The 13,323-nt window shown below is 36.7% G+C and overlaps 1 protein-coding gene across 1 annotated transcript in view; it reads right to left on the bottom strand.

Moving 5' to 3' along the window:
* Positions 1-13,323, bottom strand: part of ABCB11 (ATP binding cassette subfamily B member 11) — a 102,378-nt gene that overhangs the window by 30,498 nt on the left and 58,557 nt on the right. Inside the window, exon 18 of the mRNA XM_055291888.2 lies at positions 10,107-10,271. Within this exon, the coding sequence (XP_055147863.1) occupies positions 10,107-10,271 (165 nt within the window). The remainder of the gene's footprint in view (positions 1-10,106; positions 10,272-13,323) is intronic.

The raw sequence follows: 13,323 nt of genomic DNA, 5'->3' as shown, positions 1-13,323 counted from the left end.
AAAAACAAGAAATGGGGAAAGGATTCCCTATTTAATAAATGGTGCTGGGAAAACTGGCTAGCCATATGTAGAAAGCTGCAACTGGATCCCTTCCTTACACCTTATACAAAAATTAATTCAAGATGGATTAAAGACTTATATGTTAGACCTAAAACCATTAAAATCCTACAAGAAAACCTAGGCAATACCATTCAGGACATAGGCGTGGGCAAGGACTTCATGTCTAAAACACCAAAAGCAATGGCAACAAAAGCCAAAATCGACAAATGGGATCTCATTAAACTAAAGAGCTTCTACACAGCAAAAGAAACTACCATCAGAGTGAACAGGCAACCTACAGAATGGGAGAAAATTTTTGCAACCTACTCATCTGACAAAGGGCTAATATCCAGAATCTACAACGAACTCAAACAAATTTACAAGAAAAAAACAAACAACCCCATCAAAAAGTGGGCAGAGGACATGAACAGACACTTCTCAAAAGAAGACATTTATGCAGCCAAAAAACACATGAAGAAATGCTCCTCATCACTGGCCATCAGAGAAATGCAAATCAAAACCACAGTGAGATACCATCTCACACCAGTTAGAATGGCCATCATTAAAAAAATCAGGAAACAACAGGTGCTGGAGAGGATGTGGAGAAATAGGAACACTTTTACACTGTTGGTGGGACTGTAAACTAGTTCAACCATTGTGGAAGTCAGTGTGGCGATTCCTCAGGGATCTAGAACTAGAAATACCATTTGACCCAGCCATCCCATTACTGGGTATATATCCAAAGGTCTATAAATCATGCTGCTATAAAGACACATGCACACGTATGTTTATTGCGGCACTATTCACAATAGCAAAGAGTTGGAACCAACCCAAATGTCCAACAACGATAGACTGGATTAAGAAAATGTGGCACATATACACCATGGAATACTATGCAGCCATAAAAAATGATGAGTTCGTGTCCTTTGTAGGGACATGGATGAAACTGGAAACCATCATTCTCAGTAAACTATCGCAAGGACAAAAAACCAAACACCGCATGTTCTCACTCATAGGTGGGAATTGAACAATGAGAACTCATGGACACAGGAAGGGGAACATCACACTCCGGGGACTGTTGTGGGGTGGGGGGAGGGGGGAGGGACAGCATTAGGAGATACACCTAATGCTAAATGACGAGTTAATGGGTGCAGGAAATCAACATGGCACATGGATACATATGTAACAAACCTGCACATTGTGCACATGTACCCTAAAACCCTAAAGTATAATAAAAAATAAAAATAAAAAGAAAAATAAAAAAAAAAAGAAAACATGATCACATTTTTTTAAACAGCTTCTTTTTTAAAATTAACTTTTTATAATTTTTGTATATTTAGGGGATACAAGCACAGATTTCTTACATGCATATTGAAGTCTGGGCTTTTAGTGCACCCATCACCTGAATAGTGAACATTGTACCCAATAGGCAATTTTTCAACCTTCATTTCCCTCCCATCCTCCCACCTTTTGGAGTCTTTAGTGTCTGTTATTCCACCCTGTATGTCCATGTTTACCCATTGTTTAGCTCTCACTCATAAGTGAGAACATGTGGCATTTGATTTTCTGTTTCTGAATTTTTTCACTTAGGGTAATGCCCTCCAGTTCTGTCCATGTTGCTGCAAAAGACATGATTTCATCGTTTTTATGGCTGAGTAGTATTCCATGGTATATTATATTTTCTTTATCCAATCCTCTGTTGATAAAAACTTAGATTGATTCTGTGTCTTTGCTATTGTGAATAGTGTGACAATAAACATATAAGTGCAGGTATCTTTTTGACATAATGACTTCTTTCCCTTTGTATATGCCCACATGATGGCTAATACTGAGTGACAACTTGATTGAAGAATACAAAGTATTGATCCCCTGGGTGAGTCTGTGAGGGTGTTGCCAAAGGAGATTAACATTTGAGTCAGCAGGCTGGGGAAGGCAGACCCACCCTTAATCTGGTGGGCACAATTTAATCAGCTCTCAGTGAATATAAAGCAAGATGAAAAAAATGTAAACGAGCGAGGCTGGCCTAGCCTCCCAGCCTACATCTTTCTCTCCTGCTGGATTCTTCCTGCCCTCAAACATCGAACTCCAAGTTCTTCGGTTTTGAGACTCAGACTGGCCTTCCCTGCCCCTCAAACTTACAGACAGCCTATTGTGGGACCTTGTGATCATGTAAGTTAATACTTAATAAACTCCTATATATATATGAAATGATATATATCCTATTACTCCCATATATATGTGTGTATATATATATACACACACACAAAATAGGATATATATCCTATAAATGCCTATATATATATAAACTCCTATATGTATATATATGTGTGTATGTGTGTGTGTATATATATATATGGATATATGTCCTATTAGTCTGTCCCTCTAGAGAACGCTGTCCCTAATACAGCCCAGTAGTGGGATTACTGGATCAAATGGTAGTTCCATTTTTAGTTCTTTGAGAAATCTCCATTCTGTTTTCCATAAAGGTTGTAATAACTTACATTCTCCCAGCAGTGTATAAGCATTCTTTTTTCTCCACATCTTTGCTAACATCTGTTGTTTTTATACGTTTTAAAGATAGCTGTTCTGACTGGTGTAAAATGGTATCTCTTTGTGGTTTTAATTTACATATCTATGATGATTAGTGATGTTGAGCATTTTTTCATGTTTGTTGGCTGCTTGTATGTCTTCTTTTGAAAAATATCTGCTCATGTCCTTCACCTACCTTTTAATGAAATTATTTGGTTGTTGCTTGAGTTGAGTTCTTTATAGATTCTGAATATTAGCCCTTTGTTAGATGTAATGTTTGTAAATATTTTCTCCAATTGTGTTAGTTGTTTGTTTACTCTGTTGACTGCTTCTTTTGCTGGGCAAAAGCTTTTCGTTTAATTTATTCCCATTTGTCTATTTTTGTTTTAGTTGTGTTTGCTTTTGAGGACTTTGAATTAAATTCTTTGCCTAGGCAAATGTCCAGAAGAGTTTTTCCTAGGTTTTCTTCTAGTATTTTTATAGTTTCAGGTCTATGTTTAGGTGTTCTATCTATCTTGTGTTAATTTTGTAAGTGGTGAGAGGTATGGGTCTAATTTCTTTCTTCTGCATATGCTATCCAATTTTTCCAGCACCTTTTATTGAGTAGGGTGTCACTTCTCCAATGAATATTTTTGTTGACTTTTTCAAAGATAACTTGGTTTTAGGTATGTGGCTTTGTTTCTGGGTTCTCTATTCTGTTCCATTGATCTATGTGTCTATTTGTAAACCTTGGTAGAAAAATTTAGTCAGCCAAATAATATGATACCTTTAGCTTTGTTCTTTTTGCTTAGGATTGCTTTGGTTATTAGGGCTCTTTTTTTTAGTTCCATGTGAATTTTAAAATTGTTTTTTTCTAATTCCGTGAAAAATGACATTGGTAATTTGATAGGGATTGCATTGAATCAGTGGATTGCTTTGGGAAGTATGGTCATTTTAATGTTATTAATTCTTCCAATCCATGAGCATGGGATGTTTTTCCATTTGTTTGTGGCATCTGTGATTTCTTTTATCAGTGTTTTGTGGTCCTCCTTAGGGAGCTCTTTCACCTCTTTGATTAAATACATTCCTAAGTATTTTTTTGTAGCTATTGTAAATGGGATTAACTTCATGATTTGGCCCTCAACTAGATCAATATTGGTGTATAGACACCCTATTGATTTCTGTAAATTAATTTTGTATCCTGAAAGTTTACTGAATTCACTTACTAAATTTAAGAGTTTTTGGTGAAGTCTTTAGGGTATTCTATAAATAATATCATTTCATCAGTAAACATGGATAATTTGGCTTCCTCTTTTCTAATTTGCATGTTTTTTATTTTTTTTCTCTTGCCTGATTGCTCTGGCAAGGACTTCCAGTACTATGTTAAATAAGAGTGGTGAAAATTGGCATCCTTATCTTGTCCCAGCTCTTAGAATTCTTTCAACTTTTCCCCATTAAGTATGATGTTTGCTGTTGGTTTGTATGGCTTTTATTATGTTGAAGTATGTTCCTTCTATGCCTAGTTTATTGAGAATATTTATCAATAAGGGATGATGAATTTCATTTAATGTTTTTTCTGCATCTATCGAAATGATAATTTTTTCCCTTAATATTGTTTATGTGATATATCATGTTTATTGCTTTGCATATGTTGAACCATCCTTGCATGCCTGGTATAAATCCCACCTGATCATGGTGTGTTATCTTTTTGATGTGCTCTTGGATTCAGTTATTTTGTTAAGGACTTTTACACCTATGTTCATCAGAGATATTGGTCTGTAGTTTTCTGTTTTTGTGATGTCCTAGTCTGGTTTTGGTATCAGGTGATATTGGCCTTGTAGAATGAATTAGGGAGAATTCCCTCCTCTTTGATTTCTAAAATAGTTTCAGGAGGATTGGTATTAGCTCTCTGCCTGTTTGGTAGAATTCAGCTGTGAATCCTTCTGGTCCTGGGCTTTTATTTTTTTGTTAGGAAATTTTTTATTACTGACTCAGTCTTGCTACTCATTATTAGTCTGTTCAGGTTTTCTATTTCTTCCTGATTTAATCTTGGTAGGTTGCATGTTTCCAGGAATTTATCTGTTTCCTCTAAGTTTTCCAGTGTAGGTGTTCATAATAGTCTGTGATAATCTTTTATGTTTCCATGGTATCTGTTATAATGTCTTCTTTTTCATTTTTGATTGTGTCTATTTGGATTTTCTCTCTTCTTGATTAGCTAGCAGTTTATCAATTTTATCTTTTCAAAGAAACAAGTTTTTGTTTCATTGCTCCTTTGTTTTTTTTGTTTCTATTTTGATTAGTTCTGCTCTGGTCTTTGTTATTTCTTTTCTTTTGCTAACTTTGAATTTGGTTTCTTCTTTTTCTAGTTTCTTGAAGTGCAATGATAGATTGTTAATTTGTGATCTTTCTACTTTTTTTTATGTAGGCATTTAATGCTATCAACTTCCCTCTTAGCACTGCTTTTGCTGTATCCCACAGGTTTTGGTATGTTGTGTTTTCATTTTCATTCATTTCAAAAAATTTTCTAATTTCCATCTTAATTTCTTCATTGACCCAGTGATTATTCAAGAGCATGCTGTTTAATTTCCATGTATTTGTATAGTTTCCAAACTTCTTCTTGGTATTGTTTCTAGTTTTATTTCACTGTGGCCTGAGAAGATACTTGATATGGCTTCAGTTTTTAAAAAATTCATTAAGACTTGTTTTGTGGCCTAATATCTGATCTATATTGCAAAGTGTTCCATATCCTGATGAAAAGAATGTACCTTCTTTAGTTGTTGGGTAGAATGTTCTGTAAATGTCTGTTAAGTTTGGTATAAAGTCCAGTTTATCTCCAATGTTTGTTTGCTAATTTTCTGACATGATGATCTGTCTAGTGTGTGAGTGGGGTGTTAAATTCTCCCACTATTATTGTATCACTCTATCTTTCTTTAGTTTTGCTTATATTTGTTTTGTGAATTTGGGTGCTCTGATGTTGAGTTCATGTATATTTAGAATTGTTATAACGTTTTGTTGAATTTATCATATAATTATCTTGTCTTTTTTTTTTTTTACTATTTTTGATTTAAAGTCTGTTTTATCTGATGTAAGTATGGCTACTTTTGCTCAACTTTGCTTTCCATTTGCATGGAATATCTTTTTATATCCCATTACTCTCAGTCTATATGTGTCTTTACAGGTAAGGTGAGTTTCTTATGGTCAGCATTTAGTTGGATTATATTTTTTAATCCATTCTTCCAATATGTATTTAAAAGTGGACATTTAATCCATTTACATTTGTGAAAGGAAAATATGGGCCCCCAAAATCACTAAGCTAAAGAGAAAAGTCAAGTTGGGAACTGCTTAGGGCAAACCTGAGTCCCATTCTATTCAAAGTCACCCCTCTGCTCACTGAGATAAAGGGATACCTGATTGCTTCCTTTGGAGAGGCTAATCAGAAGCTCAAAAGAATGTAACCATTTGTCTCTTATCTACCTATGACCTGGAAGACCCCTCCCCGCTTTGGCTTGTCCTGCCTTTCCAGACCAAACCAATGTTCACCTTACATATGTTGATTGATGTCTCATGTCTCCCTAAAATGTATACAACCAAACTGTGCTCTGACTGCCTTGGGCACATGTTGTCAGGACCTCCAGAGGCTGTGTCATGGGTGCACATCCTCAACCTTGGCAAAATAAACTTTCTAAATTAACTGGGACCTGTCTCAGATTTTTGGGAGTCACACATTCAAGGTTAATATTGATATGTTAGGCTTTGCTCCTGTCATATTGCTGATTGTTTTCAAGTGGTTTTATAAATTATTTGTTTCCTGCTTTTTCTCTGTTTTTTTTTGTCTTTGTAGTTTGATGAAATTCTGTTATGCCATTTTATTTTTTTCTCTTCTTCCTTGTGTGATTATTTTATATGAACTGTGAGTTTTATATTTCAATGTGTTGTTGTGATGGTGAGCAATGACCTTTTGTTTCCATGTTTAAGACCCCTTTGAGCATTTCCTGTAGGTCCAATCTAGTAATGATAATTTTTCTAAATGTTTGCTTGTCTGGGAAGAACTTTATCTCTCCTTCACTTATGAAGCTTATTCTGGCAGGATACAAAATTCTTGGCTGACAGTTTTTTTTTTTTTCCTTTCAGCACTTTGAAAATGCCATCTCTTTTTCTTCTGGCCTGTAAGGTTTCTGCTGAAAAGTCTGCTATTAGTCTGATGGGGTTTCCTTCATAGATGAGTAGATGCTTTACTCTTGCTAATCGAAAAATTCTTTCTTTTACTTTGACTTTAGACATTCTGAACATAATATATAATGGTGAATTCCTTTTTATAATGTGTTTGCCTGGGGAATCACTGGACTTCTGAACTGGTTGTCTAACAGTCTTGACAGACTTGGGAGGTTGTTATTGATGATTTTTTAAAATATGTTTTCTAAACCTTCTGATCTCTCTTCCCTTTCAGGATACTGATAATTCATAAGTTCAGTTGCTTTATTTAGTCCACGTTCAGTCACTGTACTTAGTCCAAGACATCTCAAAGGCTTTGTTCATTCTTTTTATTCTTTTTTCCTTATTTTTGTCTGACTGGATTATTTCAAAAGACATGTGTTCAAGTTCTGAAATTCTGATCTCTGCTTGGTCTAGTATATGACTTAAGCTTTAAAGTGTATTTTGTATTTCCTTCAATGAATTTTTTAGCCCCAGAATTTCTGCTTATTTTTTTAAAATGCTATTTATCTCCTTGGTAAATTTCTCATTCATATCCTGAATTGATTTCTGATTTCTTTGTATTGGTTTTCAGATTTCTCTTGCATTTTATTATCTTTAAAAATCAATATTTTCAATTATTTACCTGGCATTTCAAGAAATTCTTTTCGATTGGTATCTGTATTAAACTGTTCTCACACTGCTATTCCTGACACTGGGTAATTTATGAAGAAAAGAGGTTTAATTGACTCACAGTTCCACATTGCTGGTGAGATCTCAAAAAACTTACAATCATGATGGAAAGAAAAGAGGAAGCAAGCAGATCTTCATATGGCCAAAGCAGGAGGAAGAAAGAGTGAAGGGGGAAGTGCTACACACTTTTATCAGATTTTGTGAGATCTCACTCACTATTATGAGAACAGCAAGGGGGAAATCTCCTCCCATGATATAGTCACCTTCCACCAGTTCCCTTCTTAAACATGTGGGGATTACAGTTTGACATGAGATTTGGGTGGGGACATAGAGCCAAACCATATCATTCCGCCCCTGACCCCTCCAAAAGCTCATGTCCTTCTTACATTTCAAAACACAATCATGCCTTCTCAACAGTCCCCCAAGTCTTAACTCATTTAAGCATTAACTCAAAAGTCTAAGTCCAAAGTCTCATATGAGACAAGGCAAGTATCTTACAACTATGAGCCTGTAAAATCAAAAATAAGTTAGTTACTTCCAAGATACAATGGGGGTACAAGCATTGGGTAAATCCTTCTGTTCTAAAAGGGAGAAATTGGCCAAAACAAAGGTGCTCCAGGCCCTATCAGGTCCAAAACCCAGCATGGCAGTCATTAAATCTTAAAGCTCCAACATAATCTTTTTTGACTCTTCTCTCACATCCAGGCCACACTGATGCTGAGATTGAGTAATTTATGAAGAAAAAAGGTTTAATTGGTTCACAGTTCCACATGGCTGAGGAGGTCTCAGGAAACTTACAATCACGGCAGAAGGTGAAGGGGAAGCAAGGCATGTCTCCACATGGCCAAACCAGGAGGAAGAGAGAACGTAGGGGGAAGACTACAAAGTTTTAGATAACCAGATCTCATGAGAACTCACTCACTATCACAAGAACAGCAAGGGGGAAATCCACCCACCCATGATCCAATTACCTCCCACCAGGTTCCTCCTTCAACATGTGGGGATTACAATTTGGCATGAGATTTGGGTGGGGACACAAAGCCAAACCATTATCAGTTGCTGGACACTTGTTGTGGTCCTTTGGTGGTGTCATATTTCCATGCTTTTTCATGTTTCCTATGTCCTTCCATTGATATCTGTGTATCTGATGTATCAGTTGCTTGTTCCAATTTTTGAATTTGCTTTTGTAGGGGAGATTTTTAAAAAATACTTTGGCTTTGGTTTTGGGTTCATGCAGTAGTGTGATATTTGTATGATACTACTCTGAGTCTGTTCATGACTCAGTCTCAACAGTAGACCACAACAGGGTGGCAGGGATCCTCCCAGGGGCAATGGGATTATCTAGTCTCCCCTCTCTCTCCTTGGAGCAGTGAAGAGGCAGTGCATGTTTGTATATTCCTGGTATCTAGGCCCTCAAAACGATGCCTGACAGAGGCTGCTCCAGGATTGGATGCCAGTGTGATTCTGTGTGGGTTTCCCTTTTGGAGTAACATCTCCGTGGAATCTTTAGGCAGCTCTTCATGTCAGGGACAAGGCCCTAGTGGGTCAAGGATTTATCCCATAGCCAAGATTGTAAAAGCCCATTTTGGAGCCCTGGATGTTTCTCTCTTACTGTTTGCCCATATCCAAAAGCCTCTTGTGGCTCTCGGGCAGTCCCCAACTGGGTAAGCTGCCTCTGATCCTCTCCTTTCTTATTTCTGGTGCTTCCCATCCCTTGTTTGATGAATCCTAATGTTCTAGCCCAGAAAATCTGTTCCAAATGTAAGTATCTACCTAATATTCTGATTCCTCTTCATGGAGAAGGCACACACTGCCTGCATCTAGTCAGCCATCTTTCAGTACTGTTTCCATGATCAAACTTTGATGACTAATCTTGCAATGACAAGATTTTACTAGAACCTGGCTCTACAGTTACACTGGCTGGATTTGAATCCAAACTCCACCACTTGCTAGCCTAAGCTTTCTGTGCCTTGATTTGCTCCTTTGTAAAATAGAAATAACAAGAATACCTACCTTAGATGGTTGTTAGTAAACTTAAATGAACTATTGTATAAAAAGTGCTTAGATATTGCCTAATACATGTTCATAGTTATTATGATGATTACAGCAATAAAGTCAGATAGAGAATACAAGAAATTCTAGGAAGTGAAAAATTGGAATAAGCTTAGTTTTCAACCATGCCTTATTTTACTTCTCTCTTTCTTTTTCTGCTTCCTATCCACATTCCTATTTCAATAGTGCAATCAGTGGAGAATTATACATCAAACACTAACACCTGCTATATAAGTCAAACTTTGTACCTCTGCTGTTCAGCAAGATCAAAATTTCCCTAAAAGCCTTTTGTATTATTCAGTGAATCAACTTTGCATTTTGATTAGGTTTGACATACATTACTAGAAAAATTGCCCACTTCCAACACAAAATTTTCAGTGATAGTACCATTTTTTTTAATAGGCACAATGACTCTCTGAGCGCCCTGCCAGCCCAAATGAGAGTTCTCAGCTTTGCCTTCTTACCCTCTATGTGATGGAGGCTTAGGAAATTTTTCATTCTTTAGAGATGAGAAAAATGAACTAACAGAAAAGAGCTAAATACATGAAAACAAAGAGCGGACTTATCAAAATAATAAAATAAAAGGTATGAGAAGAAGAAAGCTAGTCCAGCTGTGTACTTACCCCAAGAATCTGGCTGAATAAAAAGGCATACAAGGGTGTGACTGTCCCGTTCACAGCTGCACCCACAGACCCTGCCACCATGTAGGGCCATTCTGGAGCATTGAATTTCAGAATCCTCCTAACTGGGGCAGGTTCAACTTCTTCCTGCACAGGGATGTCCTTGTCCTTGAGCAGAGAGAGGGTTGTATTAATCATCTAAATGTACTCAAGACATTTTGCATGTACTCAAGACATTTTGCAGCAGATCCTTTGGCATTCACAGATTTAAGAGTCATAGTTCGGTTAGTTATGAGTGACCTCAAATGTCTACGGGAGATGGCGGTTTGTTGAGGAATCGTTTTGAACAAAACTATTGCTGTGGCTTGAATAAAAACTGAACTGAGGGAATACGCATTTGAAGGTGACATTATAGTTCTCATTTCATGATTACATGTGTATTAACTCTCAGACAGTAATAAATACGTTGGATCTTGGAGAAAAATAACTCCCATTAAAAAAAGAAAACCTTTGCTACGGTTGTATTTATACCTGTGAGGACTGGTGAAATTTTCAATTTTTTAAAATAAATGTCAAGGTTCTATAATGTAGTAACTGGCTAAAGCTCTAAGGCAGGCCAGTATATATGAAATAAGACAAAATAATTTTTAAAATATATTAAGTGGTGTCAACAGTTATCACTGAGATGTTTTCAGTAAGGTTTTCCTTAATTAGTACCCAGAGGTAAGTAGTACTGCATTTGGATTTCTAAATTGCACATTTTCTTCACACAGAGTGGACATTCATCAGCATTTCTCTTTAGTTGCCATTAAAGTCAGAGCTAGCAATTTTTTATCTTCTCAAAGGCAAATATTATACATGGACCTCCATTGTCTTTTTTGGCCATCATTTTTCCTTGCTATGGATACTACTCATGTTTGGTCTTAAGGGTAATTAATTCATTAATTTGTTAAATTTATTACCCACTTTGAGAAAGGATTTTAAGTAGCTTATATAGATTTGTATTGATTTTTAAAAGCTTTTCTATTAACACTTACTAAAAATATCTACAGCAAATCGACAATAAAGCTTAATCAGTGCTCTCTTTCATTAACACAGTAATTTATCTTTTAGGGAGCAGAACGGCAGGGATAGACAACAGCAAGGATCTTCAAAAATTTTCCCTTTGCTTACAAAGTCAAAGACCACATTCGATTTAAATGCAAGTCCGGTGTCATGTCCATTTCATTACAGTTGCAAGTCAAATAAAATGAGGGAAGGCAACTTGGACTGCTGATGAATTTGGTACTGCCTCCACTTCAAGTTCTCTCTTGGCCTGCTCTCACCATTTGTACTTTGTCATTACTGCTCACTCATGCAGCAGGTCCTTCTGTTCAATTATTTCACCTGTGACAGCTTACTAGCTCTAGGCAACCTATGCCAGAAAGGAACAAGGGTACCTGGGAAAGCATGAGTGTAATAGGCATAAAAAAAATGGAGCTCTTGGAAAAGCCCTACGTGGCCACCAGTAAAGTGTATCACCAAGTGCTGTAGCTCTCTGGACCTCAGGTATTTCATCCTTAAAACGAGAGACTTGGACTAAGTAATTCTGGGGAAACAATCTCTCTGAGTCTCCCATGTGTTTGCACATCTTGTGAACAGAGGCATTGATTGCCTTCATTCAGGTTATTTTTTCAAGGGTATTTGTACAGCAAACCGTTTTGGAGGACAAAGAAGGTGTCTTCATCCCAAGCGAAGCAAACCTTACTGCCCCCATCTGCCCATTATGAAAGAGTCAGGCTCCTCAAGCCCGGGTTTCCTCTCGTTTAAAACACTCACTTCATTTGCTGGTATCATCTGGCCCTCTTTGCATTGCCTTGTGGGAACTGGGGGTTGGGTTGGGGAGCCAGTGCAAATGCTGAACACTGGCTACTGCTATTGCTATGAGTAATAAAGTCCTTTGTCTCTGGTTCAGGGTGCTCATGTGACAGAGCAAGACTGCATCTCCAAAAAAAAAAAAAAAAAAAAAAGAATATGAACACTGTGATTCAGGATGCTCATGTATTCTGCCAGCATCATGAAATTGTGTGAGACTAACTGAATAGCTTGCAATAGGGCAAAATATTTCAACCCTTCTCTGTTCTAGAGAGTGGTTGGTATCCAGATCTGGATGCTCTCAGATTCATGTGGGTTGACGATTAAAAAACCAGATTCCTGTATCCTGTCACCAGAATTCCAATCTAGTAGGCCTAACTGTGAATCTCTGTTTTAAAATATACTCATCAGGTAATTCTGGTAACCAAAGTTCAGTTTGTGAGAACTCCAAGGCTCCTCTTAGCACTAAATGGCTAGGATTGTATAATGTATGTTTTAGATGTGTCAGCTTTGCTGTATGTACCATCAAAGGGTAGGCTTTGGAACTTGTGAAGACTGTTAGCACTCATTAAATTCTGCCAGCTTCCTTGTGACATTAAATACCAGCATTTCCTGGAACCACTGCCCCACAGGATGGTCCACCCACAGCCTGACATGACAGAAAATTTCCCAACCTTCTGATACCTGAATTTATCCTTAACTCTAAACAACACCACTTAGGACATTTCAAAGCAATACAAAGTAATTCTTGTCTAGTGGTTTTCATTCCAAGAGACACTAACGAGAAATACAAATTAATTAAAATAATTTTCTTTGGTTCCTCTATACTAAAAGTTTGAATTTAAAGTTTGACCCCCCCAAAAAAATGCAACTGTCCAGCTTGAATGATGCAAAAACTAGAAAATCTGTCCCTAAATATTGGACTTTTGATTGCATTTTATTTGATATCTTTACTAAAAGAACAGGAAGGGAATAAAAGAAAACAATACAAAATGTAATTAAAGTCATTCTGTAAAGAAATATTTTTCTCTCTGATTTTGCAAAATTAAATATAAAGAGAAGATTAATAAATTAACGACAAATCTCACAGACAGGTAAAATTATAAAATTTATATGTGTTTCCTTGTACCTCTATTGTAGCACTGGCAGGTTGCATAGCACTTTTAAAAAATCACATGTAAAGAAATGCCTGTTAGCAGCTCTGTAGTAGGGAGAGTAACAATAGCTGTTGTTCATCTTTGCATCCCCAGTGTGATACCTGGCACTTCACAGTGTACAATCAATGTTTATGGGATAAAAGAATGAATGAAACTTTTATGTCCATGCTGCATACATGCAACAAGAGATTTATTTAAAATTGCTCATC

The sequence above is a fragment of the Symphalangus syndactylus genome, chromosome 9 (assembly GCF_028878055.3).
Source record: "Symphalangus syndactylus isolate Jambi chromosome 9, NHGRI_mSymSyn1-v2.1_pri, whole genome shotgun sequence".
NCBI lineage: Eukaryota > Metazoa > Chordata > Mammalia > Primates > Hylobatidae > Symphalangus > Symphalangus syndactylus.
Note: the sequence above shows the minus strand (reverse complement) of the source record. Positions and strands in the feature narration are given on the sequence as shown.